At 39.6% G+C, this 23,067-nt stretch overlaps 1 protein-coding gene across 8 annotated transcripts in view; it reads right to left on the reverse strand.

Annotated features, from left to right (window-relative positions):
• Positions 1-23,067, reverse strand: part of XYLB (xylulokinase) — an 82,377-nt gene that overhangs the window by 33,757 nt on the left and 25,553 nt on the right. For 7 of the 8 annotated variants that reach the window (XR_011724124.1, XM_071734654.1, XM_071734655.1 and 4 more), the window contains one exon: positions 22,339-22,435. Coding sequence is in view for 6 of the 8 variants with exons in the window: in XM_071734654.1 (XP_071590755.1) it covers positions 22,339-22,435 (97 nt within the window). In the remaining 2 variants the exon portion in view is untranslated. Of the gene's footprint in view, positions 1-6,553; positions 6,628-22,338; positions 22,436-23,067 lie in introns of all 8 variants that reach the window. The other variant, XR_011724125.1, reaches the window with a different exon arrangement.

The following is a 23,067-nucleotide window of genomic DNA, read 5'->3' on the forward strand; positions in this document are numbered from 1 at the left end:
GACAGGAAGAGCCTGTCTGGGAAGTCGGCACAAACCTCAGCTTTGTTTGTTTGGAAATGAGCCCACACGTAAACACATTTACACACACACACAGACCAAGGGCTAGAGCATAGGACTGCAAATGAACAGGACGTGGTGATAAAGGACCAAGATGCCATCCTTGCCTCAGCCTTTACTTCTAGTATGCACCTTCAGGACTGCCAGACCCCTGAGATCAGAGGGAAAGTCCTGAGCAGGAAAGACTTAACTTGAATGCAACAGATCAGGGAACATTTACAGCAACTGGATGTGCAGAAGTACCTGGTACCTCATGGGATGCACCAGTGAGTGCTGAGGGAGTTGGCTGATAGCATCATAAGACCACTCCTAGTTATCTTTGAAAGGTCATGGGAATTACCCAGGACTGGAGGAATATGGGAATTCAGGGAGGTTACCCAGGACTGGAGGAATGCAAACACCACTCCTGTCTTCAACAAGGGTAACAAGGAGGGGAAGTAACAAGAGTGTTAGCAGCAGATTGAGGGAGCATTGCCCAGCTGCATCCAGCTCTGGCAAGAGTATAAAAGAGACATGAAGGTATCAAGTCCAGTGATGGACCATGAGTAGGGTTAAGGGCTGGGACACCTGACATCCAAGGAAAGGCTGAGAGAGCTGGGACTGTTCAGCCTGGAGAAGAGAAGATTCACAGCAGCTCATACTGATATGCATAAATACCTAATGAGGGAGAAGTAAAAAAGCAAAACCAGATTCTTCCCAGTGCCATCCAGTCACAGAATCAGAATCAAAGGTCACAAATAGAAATCCAAAACTTTTGTTTTTAAATAAAAAACTTTTTAAAAAACTGCACAGGTGATCAAACACTGCAGCAAGTTTGCCAGAGAAGATGTGGAGCCTCCACCCTTGGACATACTCAAAATCCAAGTGGACAGTCCTGGACCAATCCACCACCTGGCCCTAAGCTGACCACTCCATTTTCAGAGTTCCTTTCCATCTTCATCCCTACTCTGATTTTAACTACTCTTAGTATAGCTTACTGCATGTAATTATAAGCAGTGTAAAAACCCCTGAAAGACTACTTTACAAAATCAGCCAAAACTGTGTGAGAAAATAATGTACAAAAGTTCCACTTTTCACCATCATATGTTCCAGTCTGTACAGAAAAAAATACATAAATACACATAAGAATCAACTTTCAAATACAGAAACTAAATACCTAGGGAGCAATGGGTCTGAGCAAACCAGAAAACTGGTCATACGCTTGTAATTTAAAGTGCATCTTCAGAAGACTTAATGAATTCAGAACAGAATAAGCTCAAGATTACTAAATTACTCAAAAAAAGCACCATTATGAAGGTAATTTTTTTGACTAGTAAGTAATGAGGCTCCCGAGGACATGACAGTTATTTTGAGGAGCAAAAGTTTGTGAATGGAGCCATCACTGCTTTGCAGGAACCTTTGACCCCAAGTAAACCAACAGATTTCAGTGGGAATTGCACAGGACCAAGGCAATAAAGCAAAACTTGTGATCATCTGGTCCTTAAGATTCAATAAAAACTCATTTACAAGTATATAATTGAGATAATTTTCTATCCCTCACTACAAAAGCAGGAGACTCTTCATAATTTTAAAGTTCCCCACACAACATTTTATCAAAAAAAAAAAAAAAAAAAAAAAAAAAAAAAAAAAAAAAAGGTACATCCTAGCATGTGTAATAGCTTGTTCTTTTAGTGAGGAAAAAGGATGGAATAGGTGTAGAGGACATGACTAAATTAATTTTGAGATCCTCCTGGTTTTTAAGTGCCTGGTGTTTAACACTGGGGGAACTCCAGGGAGGAGAGTTGCCCATTACTTTATAAGGAAGAAACAAAAGGAAACCCTTGGATACCACAGAGAAACAGAGGAACAGATTTAGTTGATAACCCCTTTAGAAGCCCTGCAGGCTCCATCAGTGGTGCTTGTAAGGCCTTTGAAGTGTCACTGTTGCACAGATTGTAAGTCCCTTCCACAGGAGTCAGGGAGCTTGGGGTGTTATAAGCCACTTAAGCTCCTTAATCTAGATCTAAGCAAACAGCTTGATGCACTTAAAAGCTTCACTCCCCCTTATTCTGAAGATGGTAAGCTGCTTAGCTTACTGTCTTCAACTTTCAAAATCCTACAACCAAATCCTACCCATACAACATGCATCTGCCTTTATTAGCTCAATCCTCCCCTCTGTTGAGGATGCTGAATGTCTTGTGCCAAGTCAACAGTAGGACAAAAATGATCTTTTATAGCTCAGTCCTTCCTCAGGCACAGCCAATAACTCCATGTTTATTATTTTGGCAACTACCATGCTGCGTTTTCAGTCTCAGCATATTTACTGTAAATCAAACATTTGAAGAGATTTCTAACAAGTGTCCTTCCATCAATAAAAATCTATTAAATATTTTGGCTATGATTTTTAAAAAAATTCTATGCTGGTGTAACTGTTCTCACAAATGCGAGCTTTTACTATTAAACTTTAGTTCAGCAGGAATTGCAGAAAATTTTAGGAGATGGGCTGCTTACAGAGGAAAGATGGTTTTCATGTAAATCAAGCTGGTACCACATACAGGCCTTTACATTTCATAATGCTACAGGATAATCTTGAAACTAGAAAGTGCATTAAGGCTGGCACAAATTAACTTGACATTTTCTAGGGCTGAAATCATTAAAACTTTGTATCTATAAATAAAAGATAGGGCAGGCATTAATAAATCTGAAGAAGGACCCACAAAGAAGAAATAATTCCATTTTAATCATAGCACAAAAAATAATTTACTGAGCCCAGTGTGGAAGTGCTGCTATAGTGATACCAGAGTCCTAAAAAATAAGATAGAAAAGATAGAAAAGATAAAATGCCTAATTCACAGTGAGGACACAGACAGGAGCAGCATACTGGTGAAAGGCAGACAACCATTACATGGTGTAAAATGAAAGAACAAATTACATTGCAAAGATAGAGGAAAACCAGAGCAGTGAGTGCTGCTATACATTAATGAAAAGCTGAAGTCAGAGCAGGCAAATTAAATTATTTGTCCCAACTTGTGACACAAGCCATATAGTTTGAATACCACATTAATACTGGGACAATCCAACAGATCACTTGCCCAGAGTGACACCAATGACTGAAAGTCACACCAAGAGAGCAGAGAGACTGTCAGGAGAATAACAGTGAGGCACTGCAGCTACCCCAGTATGAGACAGAGAAATCATACTCCCATATTCTTTATGTTACAGCTACTCAAGAAACCTAGAATAAGGCAGGTCCAGAGTTGCACCTTTTATCTTTAGCAAAAAACACGTGGGTTCAGAAAGCTCCTACTGAAGAACCATGCTGTAATTTTTACTATGCAGTTTTTAGATAATTCAGTCCCTGAAGAGCTAATCAAAATTAAAAAATAAATGTTCTACATGAGAGCAATATTCTTCAATGAAGCAGAATAACATAACAAGGAGAAGAAGTAAAGAAAAGAAATTAAAGGCAGAAGCCAAAAGCATAAAGGTTCTTAACTAAAAGAGACACTACTTCAAGGATAATGTATGAAGTAGCCCTTAGTTTGGGATGTGTTGGAGGAGATGTTTCAGGCTAAGGTGTCAACAAATGACCATAGAATCATAGAATTGGCTGGGTTGGAAGGGACCTCAGAGATCATCAAGTCCAACCCTTGATCCACTCCCGCTGCAGTTCCCAGCCCATGGCACTGAGTGCCACATCCAGGCTCTTTTTAAATATCTCCAGGGATGGAGAATCCACCACTTCCCTGGGCAGCCCATTCCAATGTCTGATCACCCTCTCCGTAAAGAAATTCTTTCTAATGTCCAACCTAAACCTCCCCTGGCACAACTTGAGACCTCTTGTGCCCTCTTGTCTTGCTGAGAGTTGCCTGGGAAAAGAGCCCAACCCCCCCCTGGCTCCAACCTCCTTTCAGGGAGTTGTAGAGAGTGATGAGGTCTCCCCTGAGCCTCCTCTTCTGCAGGCTGAACACCCCCAGCTCCCTCAGCCTCTCCTCATAGGATCTGTGCTCGAGTCCCTTCACCAGCCTGGTTGCCTCCTTTGGACCCACTCCAGCACCTCAATCTCCTTCCTGAACTGAGGGGCCCAGAACTGGACACAGGACTCGAGGTGTGGCCTCACCAGGGCTGAGTACAGGGGCAACGATTTGTTTAAGAACAAATCATGTTATCCCTGCAAAAGCTGTGTTTGAATCCAGTGCCAAATTGTTAACCTGCTACCAGTGGAAAATAGAACCTCTTGTTTAAACTGCCTTAGTATATGAGGCATGTTGGTGACAAATGTGATGCCAGTTATCAAAATGAGCTCCAGGGTGGACATTAGGGAGCTTTCAATAGCTGAGATCCTCAATACTCTGCTAATTGGCAGGAAACACTGTAAAAATGGATTCATTAAGAGACTTTGACAAATGTGATTTAATTGGGAAGACTCAGTGCCTTTTGTAAGATAATTCCTGCCAAACAGATCTCAAAAGGAGTCTCAGATTTTACTGCTTTACAAAAGTATAAATATGGATTTTGAACAGGTTTTTAGGCAAAGTCCTTTGCTGAAGTTTCTTCTAGAAAGAATGTTGCCACAGGACAAGAAGAGAAGTGGTCTTACAAATTGGTGCTAATTTTTTTTAAAAAAAAGCAAACTGTAGGTGTAAATTATAAGTTTTTAGTTGCTAGTGAAAGTAGTAACAATAAATAATAAGTAATGTGGGAAAGGGCAGAGAATGAGACAACAAAGCCAGCCCCACAGTTACAGAATTTTCTTATGACAGAGATTGGGTAAGAAATAAAAAGGCAGATTAAATTCAGTGTTAATTACCACAAAGTAATGTACATGAAAAGAACAGACCTAAATTTGCACACCCAACAGCCTCTAAAGTATTACCATTGAGTAAAGTATGGTAAATTTGAATAATCTCATTAACATACCAGATCAATACTCAAAAATTCAAAAAGCAATTTGTAGAAAGAATAAATCCATAAATAGTATTACCCCCCATTTTAAAGAAAAGATGAATCTCTGCCTGAATACTCAGTGCAGCACCAGTACTACACCCCCAAAAAAACAGAATAAAAATTGAAAAAAAATAGAGAGGGAAAAGGCCGATCAAAGGTACAGAGCAACTTCCAACGAGACATGAGAAAGTCTTGATCACAATTCCTCAGCCAGGAGAAGAGATGGCTAAAGGGATATTAGAGGGAGGTCAGCAAAGCACAGGCAGTCAAGGACATGACAAATAGAGAATAACTATTCAATGTTTCTTATAGTATGAAACCTACCAAAGACTAAATTAAATTTATCAGGTGACATGCTCAACAGAAACAAAAAACGGGGATTTCTCACTCAGCTTAAGAACTCAGCTAGAGAATACCACAGGTGCAAAACCCACATGCTTTTATAAAGTGATTTGGGAAGTTCAAGGGAAGAACTTCTCTTCCCATGACAAGTTACTGTCAACAACTGTTAGATTAAAAAAAAAAAAAAAAACCAAAACCAAAAACCACTAAAGTCAAGGTAAGAAATTGCTGAACCACAGACTGATGGAAGCTGGGATGATATAATAACTGCTCAAGCCTTGCCTGTGCATTAGGGACTGGCCACTCCAGAGGAAACTGCCTACCTGGTACTTGGCCTGACTCAAAACAGCAACAAAACTATTTCAGCCTTGAGCACTCTTGAAAGAGCCTCCCCTTAATTCTCTGCTGCTTTAGCCTGAAAGCCTGCAAATCAGGTAAAACCAGGTCCAAAAGAATTTTCACTGGGGAAGACTCACCTTGCAGATTTTTCCTTTCCTTACCACAAAACACATGAAAGTATTTTACATTGAATGTTTAAAAAGTTCAACGTCAAGCCACAATCTTGCAAACATCTATTTGATTGTACCAGATCTGTATTTCCAAATATAGTGATTTTCCCCAAAATGTGCTTTTTTAAAAAAGGTATGGGAAGACTCAAGTTTCAACAATCGTGACTTTTTTTCCCACATCCTAATCCAATTTCAAATTAATCTTCTATTTTTAACAAGCTTTATCAAATACCACATAGCATGTAAACTAAACCTTGATCACTGAGAAAACATCTCTTTGCAGAACATTATTTAAGGCACACAGTTAAGCTCCACTGACCTCACAGGTACTTGAGCACTTTCTTGCATCAGGCATTTCTAATCCTGACAGCATCAAGCATCAATGGGAGCTGAAAGCCTGTACTTCAACCCCAAGACTTTCAGTCCATAATATCCTATGCAAAGAGTGGCTGGTCAAGATGCTGCTTTGCCTTTTTCCTTTGTCATGAAGGACATAACACAATGCATCTGAAAGAGAAAGCATTTTCTGTTTGTCAGAAGTAATTAAACATGTCACTGACTTTCTGTAAAACTCAAGAGCCATCTGGGAAAAGAGCAGGATGTCTCCACATCCATCTGAGTGACAAGGTCAGAGCATCCCTCACTTCCTTGGTTGCATCTCCATCACTGACTCTTCTCATCATGCTGTAAATTAGCCTGTAAAAATTTGGGTACAGTACCTGGTGTAATTAGCTCTGTCCAAACATGGCAAAATGAGGTGGGGGGGCAGCTGAGGGATCCAATGGGCTTGTGGCTGCAGAATGACAGAACTAGGTCAACGCACCAACTTTATTCGGGAGAACAACATAAAATTAGCCTCATCTTGTTACATTTCTGAGACAAGGTGTCAAGCACTTCAGATAACAAGAGTTAAGTAATAAAACGCTTTATATTTATACTTCTCCCTGTGAACAATTTCTTTTGTATATCCCCTCAGAAACTCTAATTTTGCCATGAGACAGATGTCTCACATTTTTCTGCCATGCACCTTAGCAAAGAGCAGCTCAGCTGCTGCCTTTAGGTCCCCCTGAAGCCTCTCTTCTCTAGACTGAACAAGCCCAATTCCCACAGCTTCTCTGCTCAGGGCAAGTCCCCCAGCACCCCAGTTCTTGGGGGCCATCCACTGCACTTAGTCCAGTTTATCAACCCATATTAAGGTGCCCTGAACTGGGCACAAGACTCCAGATGTGACCTAATGACTGATGAATAAAGGGCCATAATTCACTTCCCTCAATTGCCTGGCTGTGCTCCTGTTGATACAGCCTGCATGTTGTCAGCCTTCCTTGATACAAGGACAGACTGCTGGCTCATTTTTAGCCAGACCTCCCACGTCCTTCTTAACAGAGCTTCCCCCCAGATTCTCATCAATGCAGGGAGTTCATGTGGCCCAGGTGCAAGACTTGATATTTTTCCTTGTTGACGTTGATCAAGCTCCTGACAAACCATTCCTCTGTTTAACATGCAGCTCACATGATTTATTCAAGTGACAAGCATGAGCTTCTCATCATCATATCAGAGAATAAACCTGGAGACAGAGCTGAATGTGTAACATAGGATTAGGTGTACACTGGATGAAGTAGTGTGATGCACAGCTCACCTCTCTGGCCTTTTCTCATTATATTTAAGACCTCTCTCAGTGTTGATATTCACAGTGATAAACACACTGAATGTCTCACCACTAATAGCTCTCTGTTCTGAGAAACTTGGCCCCAGCCACACATCCCCCTTTAAGGGATTTGAGCCAGGAATTACTAAGCACACACTAGGTCACAAATGACACGACTCAGTTTTCTTGCTAGCTCTCAGCAGGAGATGAAAAATTCAAGCTAGGAACTTCAGAAAGCACTTCAGAGCATGCTCAAACACAAGTGGCATCACTGGCATCAACAAGTCATAGAGATAACCATGTCTGTATTTAAATCTAGACAAGAAGTAATTGGCTGGTCTATATATATGTAGCCCATTTGTATAATAATAATACATATATTTTCTTCTAAAGGTGTTTTCCTAAGTTGGAGATGGGGTTGAAGGGTTGGGAAGCTTTCACAGCTGCTGGCTGTGCACAACCTGTTCTGCAACTAGAGAAGCATTTGCAATTGCAATTTCCACCATCAATTCTGCAGGTAGCATGTCTTCAGTTTTTTGTTTGGCCTCTAAATTTTCTGTGAACTTTTAAAGCAAATGAGCATTTCATGACTGGCTGTCTGAACCTGTAATATAAAGTAAAAGAATACAGGAACCTTTTTTTTTTTTTTTTTTTAAGAGCGTAGCAGACTCACACAAATAAGTGTGAGGGAGGATTGGCCACTAAACTGAAAAGTGAAGGAACTGCATGTATTTGTATTTATGTAAGCCCAGAGTCACTTACAGATATGAACCAAATGCACCTCAAGGTAAAACAATTTCTAGCACTAAGATTAGAGTGGTGGGACACATATGTAATTTAAACACCAGTTCCAGAATCTTTAAAAAAAAAACTTTCTCACTAAAACAAGCATCCCAAAATAACTTCCCCAGGATTATTTATTAAATCATTAATAACACTCATAAAATAGTGTATTTCCTTTGAATTCTCATAAAAACCAACATATTGGACAAATCCTATGCCTGCAACTGAGAAGCACTTGGGCTTTTCATGCACGAGTGGCACTACGTCCAGAAGAGGTTAATGTGCAGAAACACATAATGGATTTGTTTAGAAGGAAGAGGAGGAGACACTGCACTTCAGCTAAAGAATATTACATTTCAGCACATGAGGATACTAAAACAGCAGCTATTTTTATTCAAGGGAACAAGGGAAGTGCATTACTCTAAGCTCTGCATCTTTGTAAACTGAATGAGCATTGCAGTTTTCAGAAAACATAGGAGGGAGTAAGGGTAGAATTCAAATGAGCTAGTACCCACTAATAATCTGGAAATGTCTTTTTATCTCTCAGTGACAAAGTAATTTTAAAGATGGTGGGAAGGAAACCCATCCTGTTCCATAGCTCAACCATGAATCAAGACCTGAGGCACCAGTTTACCCTCAAGAATATTTTGTTGTAGTTTAGTTTAATTTACTTTTCCTTCAATGTAATCTTGGTGTCACCTTACTGTTTAATACAGAAAGTTATTGATAAAGGAAACACTGATTGATGAAAGTGAGACTCTGCTCTAATGTATTCATGTAAAACAAATGAGCCTGTACCATTACCTGGTTCTTCCTCTTGCTCACATTTCATTTCAACCCTGATGGAATTTCACATGGGGTGAGTGAATCCTGCACAAATCCTGCAGCAAATTTTCCTCAGTCGTGGGCCAATGAACAAATTTGATTGCAAAGAAAAAGCTTCATCCTCAGTGCAATAAGAATTCTCCTTGGAGTACAAAAGGGCACACGACCACTTACAGACTGAAGCAGAGCTGTCTCTGAAACCACAGTGGAATCTGCCCAGCTTGTTCCCTATTCATCCAGCATATTCTGCTCCATAGGTACATATTTGTTGTGGTTTAATCCTGATTAAGATTTGTATTTTAATCCAGCATTACCTATCCTGGGCTCTGTTGGAACCTGCAAACCACTTCAGCCACCTGAAACCTTCCTGTTCTGCAGGAGGCAGCAGTGTACAAGCTCCCATCATACAGCATGGTCAGACCTTAAAGTTCAACACCAATCCACTTTTCTTCCTCCAAGCCAGTGCTCCCAGGAGTTCTCCATAATTAACTCCCATTTAACTGGTGAAACACTGACAACAAGCCAATGTTTGCTTTTCCTGGATGCTGAGGTCCTCATGCTTTGCAGATTGCTGCAGTGCAACACCACTTAACTCAGTTAAGCAAATAAAGGATTATGCCATTGCAATGAGGTGCTAGAAGACCAGAGAGAGGATCACTGGAAGTCTAGTTAGCCTCTAATCAGTGTGGCAAAAAGACCCACAAAACACCTATGTAAGAGCATTTTTTAAATCCCCCAGAAGAGAAGCCCAAGACTTCTCCTGCAAGGTCAAGATCTCTGCAGCCCAGAAACTCCCCATCCAAATGCCACCCCTCTGCAAGGAGGCACTCAATAGCTGGCATCACCCTCACCAACAAACTTAGCAGAACACATGGAAGGTTTTTGAGTTGGAATTGTCTCACTTTTAGTCCAGGCACAGAACAGGGTGAGCATGTGAATGGAGTAGCACAAACAGACCACAATGACAGACAAAACCATCTCAGGGGACATTCTTGAGGCACAGTCTAAAGATTTGTGTAACTTTGGGCGTGGGAGGAAAGCATCAAGAAAGGAAACATGAAGTGTTAACTGTATGGTAGCAGCCAAATGCATGAAACAAAGCAACATGGCAAATACCATAAGGTCCTCATCATGATCTGGGAGAGAGGGGGTTTTCATTCATTCCAACAACCAAACATTATGGGGTCTCTTTCAGTGCCTTCATAGACCCATTTTGAATTAGTCTGGCTGCAGGATGACCCAGAACTGAGAGAAGCTGAAAGAGAAGGAGTAGGACAACAGAGAGAGAATAGTGGGAAAGGGCTATTTTCCAATATTTGGAGTAGGATGGGCAGAATTTTCTCTGAGCACAGGGTGACAATGTTGACCTCCATGCTAAGTGGTCAATTTTTTGTCCTTTGTCCCATCAGTACCTTCCAGAAGGCTGTAAAACAGTGATGAGGTCTCATGTTCTTTCACTACACCCTGCTGTCAATGCAGTGAAGCCAGAGCAGAGATGGCTCATCCACCTGGGCTAAACATGTGCCTTGACACTGCTAGAATAAACTGAAGTGAGCAACATGCTGAGTTGAAAGTATTTTTTCCTACTGTACTGGCAAACTAAGAACAGTCCTGCATGGGGGCTCAGCAAGACCAGCAAGTTCTACCATACTAAATAATAATAATGCAAGTCCTCTAGCAGCTCAAAGATGAGCTCTGGATCAAAGATGAGCTCTGGAGGACAGCACAGAGACCTCACCATCTCCTCCAGAGCCATGCAGCACCAGGGCAGATGCAGCAGCACAGGCACCAACCATCCACAGCTTGGGAACACAGTGCTACCACGTGTGCCTGCTGGTCCTACCTCTGTCCTGGTGTCCTCTGTCCACCTGAGACTGGCACAGGTCTCTGTGGGCAGCTTTGGCAGCTACTTTGCTCTATTTCATCTTCCTCAATGTCTTCTGAGGAAAAAAAAAAGCTTAAAAATTAAACAGAAGCTTTTACACAAATTACTACATTGCCTATGCACAAAGCAGACAAACCCAAAATAGCACAGAGATAAATTTTCTTCTTTCCTACCCAAATTTCTACTCATTTCAGTCAGTTTAGGACATAGCATTTGATAAAAATATAAACCAAAAGATAAAGAACAATTTGGAATAATCTAGATCTTCTACTTGAAGAGCACACTTCTTTTATTTTGGATGTTTTAATCACACAGGGAGACATACCATGTGAAAATGGCATTTTCCTCACCAGCTCCTAGTATTTAAAGTTAGCATAGCAGAAGCCACTGAGCATTTATTCAGGTGAACTCATGTATACAATACAGTTGCCTTCAGCAACTCTCCCTTGCTCCTGGGCCTCCTGCAACTACACTACCTTAAAAGTTTTCATTTGTCTTTCTCTGATGGTCACAGCTGGGAAGGATTTTAAAACTTTAAGCCAGAAAGCCCTGCAGCCTGCATTATACACAGAGCTAACAGGCCAAACAAAGAGGCAAAAGCAGTAAGAGGTTTCTTGTAATACTGGGATTTTCCTAGCTCTTATTGAACAAAGCATTTAATCTAATGTATTACACTTAATGAAGAGTCAGGAACTCACACTGCAAATAACAGATCAGATATAATTGGAATTTGTTCCACACTACTAGCCTACATATATCAATAAAAACAATAACCACATTGGATTTTGGGCTCACTTCATTTGCATTTCTTATTTAGTGTTTAACTAATGTAACAATAGTAATGATTTCATTCAAATTAAAAACTGAGAAAATAAAACCATTTTTTAAAGCTATTAAAGATTTCATTAAGTTCCATCTAAATTAATATTAGCTTTCTTAATATTTTCAGTAAATGATTTTTTCTCTTACTATTGAAACAAACATGAAGCTTCCCCTGTGCAGTCAAGCTTTAGACAAACCCTGTTGGATTTATTGGTGTTATTTCAAGCAATTAATTAATACACATTAGAGTTATTTAGAGAAAAAGCACAAAAATGTCAGGAAAATGGGTGCAGCTGCTTTTTAAACACTGCATTCAACTTGGATAATTGTTCTTTGAGCCTCTTATGTGGAGCTCTTAGGTTTACACTACCCATTAGATCACATCTCCCACACATTTGTGGTGCTGCTCCCAATGTCAGATGCACGTGGGTTACCCAAGCCACAAAAGTTTCACAAGACATTTTTCTGCATCTCAGCACATGGCAGTCAACTTGCACAAGTGACAACTCATACAAAATAAATCATTTCAGATACATGCCAGTGATAATGGCTAAAATGCTTCTGTAAGACTCCAATCCTGCCTTCCATCCCCTCAATGATCCCGAGAAGTTATTTGTTTGGGACAGGTCTTGCTGTACAGATACAGCCTGAGTGTGCCTGTGTATAAATAATAACCTATAGAGATAAAATTTTCTTTTTTTAACTAGTAGAATCCAACACATCCTGTGTCAGTCCTCAACATATTATTGCTTTTGCAGTCTCCTGGACTGTGCAGGTGATTTTGGGGTGCTGGGCATGTCACCAGGACTGCCAGAAAGGATGCACAGAGGAGGAAGATGCAAGAAGTCCAACTGAGGTCTCCCTAAATTGGAAGTGCTCACTCTGAGAGTTCATTCCCTTCCTTAAAGTGAAAGACAGTTAAATGGTCAGGCCTCTGAGGAGCTATCTGGCTCATTTTCAAGCATCTACCAAGAGCTGGAAATATAGGGTTATAGCCCTGCACTCTCCTGGTTCTCATTATTAACTCTTATTCATGCAAATGGCAACACTGAAATCAGCAGAAATGTCTTTGCAGTGATTACACTTGCAACAGCCTAGATAACATTGAAAATTTGCACTGACCTGTATTACAGGCCATAGCAACTCCTGTAGTCAAAAAATTTATAAATAGTTTTAAGTAATGAATTAAAAAGGGATTTTAAAAACAAACAAGAAACCAAACAAGTCCTGAGTACTTGCAATTTATTTAAAAACATAGTTCCACCTTTTCAAATATGTCAGTATTTTTTTCTAATGTTTTTACCTAAAAAAGAAAGGGTTTAGATGTTCACCTGTATTTCACTTAGATTTTGTGTTCCTAGACAAAATTAGGTATGAAATACAAAGCTTTGTATCACTTTCTGCAGCACAAATGTTCACTTGCAGGTAAACTTAAGCCATTTAACTAGAAGTGCACTTAATTTGAAGAGATTACTCAAGCAGCTCTCCTCTTGTACATTTGTATGACCATTATAATTAGAACTACTTCAAAATAACAAAAAGTTCCTTTCTGACCAGGATAAACACAGAGGAACAAGATTAAGAGCACCCTGAGTGAAGAGAGTGAATGCTTTTGAAAATATCCTTCAAAATCCCTTCCCTCCAGTGACCACCTCACAGGGCTGCTGCTACACAGGCTAATATATAATATTGTTTTCTTGTATTTTGTATGTTTTGGCCACCCAGAGGACTGAAATATTTTGCTGATTTGTAACAATGCTGAGTGCACTCCTGCTTTCAGTAATTACTTCTTGAGATGCATGCATGGAAATTGCTACATACAGCTAAATAGAGATATTTACATCTTTGGTGATGGATGCCAGCAATGGAGAAGAAAGGAACTGAGGGACCCAATCCAGGACATACAGAGGAAGCAACCAAGGATGTGCTGGAACAGAGCCCCCAAAATCCTTCCTTCAGCACATGGATACCTCTAGGATCAAAAGCCCTCTACTAACAAAAGCCACCTTTGAAATGTCACAAAAGTGATTTTAACCAGTTGGAAACAAGACATGAAAACTCCCTGAAGAAAGCTGTTATCAACTGTGAAGTACAATTCTAGGTAGATAAATACACTGAAATGTGAGCTACCACCTTCAGACTAAGGAAACTGAAGATATTTCCAAGTTAGTTCATCTGTTGTCCAAAATAATACTGACATTTGATACTACTTCTATAATGAATATCCATTGTTTACTATTGTTACCTTAGGTAATACTGTTGCTCTGCAATATGAAAAAAATCAATATTATATGTTTGTGTAATCCAAACACCTTCCACTGGAGTTTTTCAGGCAGAGCATTCAGCTCATTCAAATACCTTTCCATCCCTTTCACTTCAGTGTTACTGCAAACGTGGAAATACAAAAACACCCAGGTTTACATTTCAGAAAGATGGTTTTAGTTTGGTTTCTACAAACAGGGGCTAATTCAACTTTCATCCTCCAGAACACCTGAAAACTTCTAATAACTCTGAAGAAGAACCAGTCTAGTTAAGCAGACAAGGACATAAAATCTTAACAGTTAAGCCACACTTCAGTAACATTTCAAATAAAGATTGACAAGTGTACTAAAGGTGTCCTCTGAAGAGCTGTGTCTGATACATTCCCCAAAACAAAACCACCACAACTCCACCCTTTGCTGGTATGTATATGCATATTTCTATTTTTTCTTTCACATTTCCAGTTTCCATTAATTTCTTGAAATTTCTTAAACTTCAAATATTGTTAAATGGAAGACAAATACTTTAAAACCAAAAGAAGTGGTAGAGAAGTGGCCATTTTTCAGCTCCTGAGTTTAGTTCATCTTAAAGTCTGCCCGATGCTGTGCAATCACTGTAAGTGCAGTTGGAAAAAGGACAATTTTGGATTAAAGAAAACTTTTCCTTTGTGTTCTTTTATCCATTCTTTAGATTTTCCAACTAGGAAAAGTATAACACAGATGAGCTGAAGGCCACTGTAAGAGAGGGTCAAGTCCAGGCTTTTGAACATCACAGAGAAAAATTTTACCACCATGAAGAAGCTGGGATCAGGAATTTTGTGTCACCTACCACATCATCAAGTGCCTTAATTCTGTGGATGCTCTAATCTCACTCTTCCACATATATGATTTTTCTCCTTTGGGTCAGCCCTTTCACTGAGCCCAAATTCCAGCCTCCAAGTGCAAAGCTAAACAATTTCTGTTCTTACTCATGTCAGAGAGAGAACTTCAGGAGTACATACTGCACTCAAAGCTTATTTTTCATGAACTTCCCATCATTTGCCACTTTTCACACTTGGATGAAACTGAGATTGGGAAAGCCTGGGGGCTGAGGCTTTTCATTTTACATGCAGCATGGATACCTTTGCTAGGGCATAATTAGACTCACCATATAAAGGCTAAATAATATTATAGTATGAAGGTGGAAAACGAATACTCTTCATGTATGTTCTCAAAAACAAGGGGGACAGAAACAGGAAAAAAAAGCTTCCCAAATTAATTCTTTCATATCCGAAGAAAATTAAAGTTATACAAGTAGACTACAAAATACCACTTATCCACAGATGTGAACATTCACTTGCTTTTTATTTAAAAAAAAATGTGGAGTGTGGTTGGGTTTTTGGGTTTTTTATAGATCATCTGAATGAGCCCTGAGTAAGCTGCCCTCTGGAAATCCAAGCCTGGATGGAACCAAAGCTTTAAATTTAAAATTGTTTTTAAAACTTAAGCAATGTTCTCTTTTACACTGAGGCAAATGTGTCTTGCTTAATCTCATCCAACAAATCCAATCACAGCTGAAAATCACTGTATGTGCAGGCAAATTGAGTAGGTAGGGAAAAAATGACTTATCTAGTAAAACCCCTGTTAACACTGAAAAACCTCACATGTGGGTTGATGAAGTTGAAAGCCTTGAGATGCTTTAGTGCTCAAAAACAATGCATAATGTGAGCTGTGTAAGAAAAGCTGAATCACCTTAAATCAGAAAAAAAGGAAAGACAGTTGGAGGGACTACAGAATATTGGGAAAGCCAACACTAGCCAACAAAATGAAAATACAGAAAGATACAAGAAGAAATATTTCAAATAATAAATATGCAACATTTGACTAAGTGTCAGCTAAGGAAAATGCAGTATTTTATGAGCAGAATGATTATCAAAACAGGGAAATGACACCAGCAGTTGTCCTTGACTTAAATGATTAACACAAAGTAATGTATGAATAGCTGTGACTCAGATGAGTTTCTTAGCAATGTCAACTCCTACAGTTTACCATGTGCCTTCAGACCAAATGGACTCACTGATCCTTTGAACTCACCCTTCTGTGACATAAATGATCTCTCTGGACCAGAGCAGTTGTTTTCAGAGAAAAACCCCATCTCGTTCTTAAAACTGCCAGTGTTAAAGAATTCACTACACTACTGTCAATTGCTGAACTGTTTAAGTTCATTTTCTGCTAAAAAACTGCACCTTGCTTGTCACTTGAGGTTTTCCCAACTTCAGCTTCCAGTTATTGAACCATAATGTTTCTGTCTTCAAGGCTCAAGAGTCCTATTCTATCAAGTTTCCTTTCCTCAAGAAGGTACTTACAGACTGCAGTCCTGTCATTCCCTTGCTAATCTAAATGGATTTAAAACTATAGATCAGCCTCAAAAAAACAAGCAATAAAAGGAGATTTCTTAGATAACCCATCTCATCTCCAACTCCCCAGCTTCTAGAAATCATGAAGTTCCATCAAAACCAGACAGCTGACAGCTTGACTATTTTTCTGAACACTGCTTGAGCATTACTTGCCACTGAAAGAGTCATAAACAATCTCTCCTAACATCAGGGCACAGGAATTGAACCATTTACATACTTTTGCTGACCAAACATTAAAAGCAATTACTCAATGACAACATTTTATCATCGTGTCAGGAAAGAAAGACAGATAGTACCCTTCCAATCTTTTTATTAACTCTTCAGATTTTCTGTCTTCATTGTGTTTCCTGTATATGTATAACAACAATAAGACAAAATAAAAGCAAGACAATAGCCACGGCATGAAAAATTCTAAAGGCACGTAAGCAGCTTCCTTATAGCACATTAGGTCATTTCCTTCAGAAACTTTTTATCTAACCCTTTTAAAAATTAGTTAAGCTAATACTGTACTCTGCTGAGCCAAGTAATAATAAAAAGCCTTTTTTGTAAAATACTTGGTCAGGGAATTGGTAATGAGCTGACCAACCTTTCACTCCAGATCACTGGCTTAAAACCAAGCCTTGCTTGATCGTGCCTAGAAGGCTCTGCTACGTGCTAAAAGTCTGATGCTCTGTGGGAAACAAGAGGGGATGCAGCCAAGTTCTTGGCATGTCATTGCCTGCCTCACACTGGCACTCTTATCAGCCAGAAGTTTCATCAGAAAATACAAATATCCTCTGCAGCAGAATCACTGGCTTATCTGGGAGGAAGATCCTGCCTTTCATGAATTTGAAAGCACTTCTTGAACCAACATGTCTCCCTCAAAAATACAGATTTAAAAACCTAATGACAAGGGGTGTTGGTGCTCTGCTGGTACCACATACCAAGAGGTATGCTCTGCCCCATCACCATTCATTTATGTTCCAAACTGACTGTTACCACTATTTAACATTATTTTAAACAGAAGAATTCAGCCTCCAATCAAGGGCACTGTCTTCTAGTTATTTTTAAACTGTTTTCCTTCACTTGCTGAAGCAAAAGGCCCCTAACACAGCTGTCATTTTCATGCTGCTCATGAGTGCTCTTAGCAGCAAATGACAAGACACAAGCACAAAGCCAACACAACATTTTAGTATTGATTTCTCTAAGAAATTTAAATCCTGCAGGGCATAAACATCAATTTAATCTGTATGCAACTACAAAATGGCCTCATTCAATGTTACTCATTTCAACCAAAACACTGCTACAGCTGGTGGTGGTAAAGGCAAAGGTGATAGAGAGAACAAGTACCCCAGTGTTCCTGCTAATTTTTAAGAGTTTTAGAGACTACAATCACAGAAGCCAGCCAAAGACACCCACTAGCAGAAAAACCTGTCTCATAGCCTCACACAAAGCCATCCCCAGAATGTCCCAAAAAACGACATCTACTCTTGCCAAACTGGAGAGCCACTTCATCCTCCAATGGACTAACATTTTGCTGTGATGTGACAGCCCTTTGCCTTCAGATTTCTGAGCCTTCACATGAGAACAGAAGCAATGAAACACAACCACTCCATCTTATACTAATGGGTATTTGCTGAGCTCCCTGTGCTCCATCAGACTGCTGTCCTGTGGACAAAGGACATTACTTCTGCATTCAAGACCACCAGATGAAAGCACCATCCAAAGAAAAAGGCAATTTGGCACCTTGGAGTTTTCCCTTTTGTAATTTTGGACTGAGTGCTTCAGAAAATGGAAGCTCCCCCTCTGACCACTGACAAGTCAGGCCCAGCACGCTCTGACATTTCCCTTTTCCTCCTAGCACTGCAGGATTGCTGTTTTGTTTAAGAATGCATCCCACTGTATATCCAAGCAGAAAGATGTACTTTCACATATTCAAAACACTGGTAACATGTAGCACTTAAGGAAAAAAAAAATCGGTTCATTCTCACCCCAGTGCAAAGCCACGGGCACGTCACCCCTGTCAGCACTTAAGCACTGAGTGCAGTCAGTAGAATTCAGTGCACCAACAGTATTTGCAAGTGACAAATTTATGTCCACAGGAAACCTATTTTATGGATTTTATGGACAAAGTTTGATTTTATAAAACTTGGCATCTTCTGTCCATCTCTCCCAGCGGATGGTAGTCAGGTGGCAGAATAAGAACCTGAATGGTTTAGACATTACATGAACAGCACAGAGGGCAACTGGAGTACCATGACCCCACTGACAGGCACAGCAACATGAAGGCTGAAAGCCCTGTCCAAAACCAACAGCTTCAGCACAAAATCCACCCCAGGTAACCGGCCTACCTACACAGCAGGTTTTATTAATTGCTACTGCAGTCCCACAAAAGCTTATTTAACACTGCTGTAGCACACACCTGACCCAGTATGTACAGACTGAGTGCTCACATTGGGGTTTCTACACCAGCACATCATTTAAATCCCTACGGGCTACACATGTGATCAACACCAGAATCCTAACTCTGTCCTGTTTTCCTTCAGCATACATAACGTGGAAATATTTACTTCACCCATCTGCAGTCAGGGAAGTAGATTTTGCTCCCAAGAATAAATGGTTCTGTGGATCTTCAGCAGGACAGCTTCACTTTAGGTCCACGCAAGAACCACTGCAACACTTTCTGGGCAGTGTCAATATGAATTTTAGGACTGCTTGGTCAGGAACAGAAGTAACTCTGAATTTATCATGGAGATTATTAAAGTATATACAAGCAGATCAGTCTGAACCACTGACAGCTTTATAGCTGCTGTGATCACCTGTGTCACTGAGCAAGCTTCAGGCACAGCCATTTCTCTATAAAGTGCCATAGTTTGACTTCAGAGAGTGTTCAAACCATACAGCAAGCACAGCTCTATGACTGACCTCTGAATTCCAGTTGTGAGTGTAGCTTTCAAAAGGGGATAGCTCTAAGCAGAAAAAGGAAGTGACAAAACAGAAGGTGTTTATGATACAATAAAAATTCAGGAAAATAAAGGCAGAACAGCAAACCCTCACCTTATCTACATGGATCTCTGAATGAGAGGATGTAAACAACAGGGACAGACCAAACTTCACTGTTTGTTTCTAGATCACAGCACTCTATCCACCCCTTAAGCAAAACAGGATACAGGGTGTTACTGAATGATTTCCCCTGAAGTCTGATTGAGAAAGATTAGAGCAATTAGAACAGAGTGACACACACTTTTAAAACCCTTAAATCACGACTAATGCAAGGTTTAAATTCTCTCCGAAGGATCATCTGGTGACTGCCATTTTCCAAACAAAGCTTACACACACATCCCAGCCTCAAAGGTAAAAAACATGAGACAGAATCCCCTGCCCTCTACTGGCACACGAGCCACACTAAAACCTGCACACAAGCACAAACAGCACCTCAAGAGCTGTCTTAAGGGTTTTTTTAGAATATTATCTGTAGTTTATGTAAGATTTATCATGCACTGGACAAATCAAACTGAGAACAAAACCTCACATATAAAACACTTTCAGCATGGCTGCACTTCCTCCTGCAGCACTGGCTCGAACAAGGATTCAAAATCCTCCTCCTAGAAAGATAATGTATTCATTAACTGAAAGTAAATTCTAAGGGATTATCTGATGTTTTTCATGTTCACAGTGCATAACAAAAAACTCTCTATAACAGATGCTTATTTATTTATTTTTACAACATTTTCTACCACACACACTGCTGCTTTTCAGATTCCAGCCATCCCCCAAACTGCATTTGGCCCAGGAACAGAGAGGCAGCTTCATGACTCTGCCAAAAAGATTTTCCTGCATCTCCATGCCAGGGGTAGGGAAATGCTCAGCCAGGTTTCTGACTCAGTTGCAACACTGAGATGGCACCACACAAACCTTGGGACACCACAGCAAAGCATTTCTTGTGACTGACCATGTCCCTCTCATTCCTGCTACAGAGCAATTTAAAAAGTGTCCTCATACAACTTGCTGGATCCTGTGAGCTGTTATTATTCTCCCACTGGTGTAAACAACAACAAGAAAAGCCAAGGTTTACACTGATGTGATTATATTTCTGAATGTAAATCAGCTCGATTCCTGGAAAAAATCAAAAGTAATTCCCCATGTAGACAAGGCCTTAAAAGGAACTGAATAAACAACATGGGTCCTGAGTGTGTATTTCATCCAAAAGATAAATAAGCTTTTAAATCGCATTAAAAACAAAAAAGCAGCCTGAAAACCAGCAGCTATTGAAAATCAGAAAATCTGGCAGTACCAGAGTAATTCCCACCATGCTCATCCATACCCTGAACCAAATTCAGAACACACCCTGTTTTCTGAGCTGTCACACAACAAATGCAGATGTAAGCCATCACTACACAAATTACAGAATATGACATTTAAATAATACCACCAAGGAAAAGTGGGAGATGCACACAGCCTACTCTAAGTACAGCAGTTCCTTCTTAAAGCAACTCATCTTTTAGTTCCCAAACAGCTAAGAGCCCCTTGGGATGCAACAAAACAAATGCAAGGAATCTGCAGGCACATAATACATTTCACACCCTCTTCTTTTTACTGTAGATATCTAAAGCATTTTAAAAAAATAATTTATTTTTTTAAAAAAAGAGATTTTAAAGCTTAAGCCACATCCTAAAACTAGTTAGGTTTTTGGCTGTCCTACTTAGCCTAAATGTATTTAAAATTAATTGTATTATATTATTTCTACCTGTTTGTCAGAGTTGTCTGATACCTCAAATAGTTCTTCTCACACTCTGGTGTTTGTCTGACCTCTGACATTTACAGTGTACAAAAGTATTCTCTTCAACCATGAGCTTTCTGGGTCATTTAACCCAAGCTTTTGGCACAGCAGAATGTAGGAATGCAGGATAAACAGGTTTTTTAAACACGATCTATGTGGATCTCTGCCTGTCTCCATTAATAACCTCAACAAATAAATACGAAAATATGTAACAGGAAAACCTTTATCACATAAATTTATGAGATGGTGTTGCCAAGCCTTGTGATTTGTTCTAGTATCTATATATTTTCAACTTTCAGCTCCTATAGTTCTCTCCTAATAAGAAAAAAATAATAATTCTATCTTTCATGATTATGGATAAAAGCCTGGAGGTAGGAGGCAAGCAACAGCTTGTAAAGGGGAGGTCAGGATGCAGATAAAAATAATATGGTTTTTAAAAATAAGACATTGCTTAAAAACCCTCAAGATCAGTTAATTCAGTATATTTGAAGATGCCACAGGGTGATAACACTGACAGAAAATGCCAATAAAACATCTTACCAACTTGCCTGTATTCTTTCTGTGGAACTGCACAGCTATTAATGAACTGATCCCACTTCTATATGTAAAATATTGACTGATTTTGTTGTTCCAATGTGCTAAAAACATATTCTACATCCTAGGGAGTAGTATCTTTGCTTTCTAAATCACAAGGTGAGGAAATTACTCCAGTTTATTAACAGAAAACTGAGGTAAAAAGGTGAGTGACCAGCTTATGACAGATCCAGGAACTGAACAGAGATTTCAGTTTTTCCATGTTCTAGGCAGAGGGCCGGTCTTCTTTTCACTTAACAAGCTACCAAGCCCAAACTATTATTAAAAAATTGACAACACAGCTCAGTAACAATGAAACAGCAAGGATACTTTAAAAAGAAGTAATCTTAAAGTTAAGCTACTGGAGCTTCTAAATTAAACATCTGCAAAAATTTGCTCCAAATAAATCAGCAAAAATCTTTCCAGGAAACAAAGTTAGAATTCATACCAGTTTCTATATTCATCAGGCAGGACATAATGCTGACATTATGTCAGGGCTCCTATCTTTGCATTTGACCTCCAGTGACATTAAATCTGCAGCTTCTTCATCATACTTACTGACTTTATACCCCAGCTTTTCTGCATGAATCCTCTTGGCCATGAACTGCCCTTCAATCAGTGCTCGTATTTCCACCTCCTTTGGAAAGTCTGAAACCTGTATCAGAGGGAATAAATTAATGAGCACCTCACACAATGTATGCCAGCTTGAGACTGGCTAAAAACCAAATACAGATGAGTCTGAAGTCTGGTTTCAGCTAGGCCCAGTTCTTCAGTTATTGATACAACATGGACCTGAAGACTCACAACACAGAATACAAAGCATAAGCTCAGTGATGTCAGCAAATCCATCAACCTGAAATGAATCCATGATAAGAAGAGGTTCTGCTGCAAGTTGTGAGCTCTTCTCTATGCATTTCTCAGCACCAAAGGCTGCTTAAGGATCAGTATCTCAAAAATATAAAAGTTAAGCAAGTAGACAAAGTTCAGATGCATTAAGCAATAGCACAAAAGTTTAAATCTATTTCTGTCTGCACAAAAGTGAAACCATATAATATTTCACTAATTTATTTAGTTGCTATATATTTTTCCCTGGCCTTTCATCAACCAGAATATGAGAGAGGAAGCAGAAGTAGGAAAACATTGAATTACAAAAACAAAGAATATTTCACAGAAGTTGAGTTCTGCCATGCACTACAATTAGTGCCTACAATTTGTACAACAGCTGGAAGAGATTAAGGATTCATTTATACAGCAAACATTTAAGAGACCAGTGCCACACTGCAAACA

This window comes from Heliangelus exortis, chromosome 2, assembly GCF_036169615.1.
Source record: "Heliangelus exortis chromosome 2, bHelExo1.hap1, whole genome shotgun sequence".
NCBI lineage: Eukaryota > Metazoa > Chordata > Aves > Apodiformes > Trochilidae > Heliangelus > Heliangelus exortis.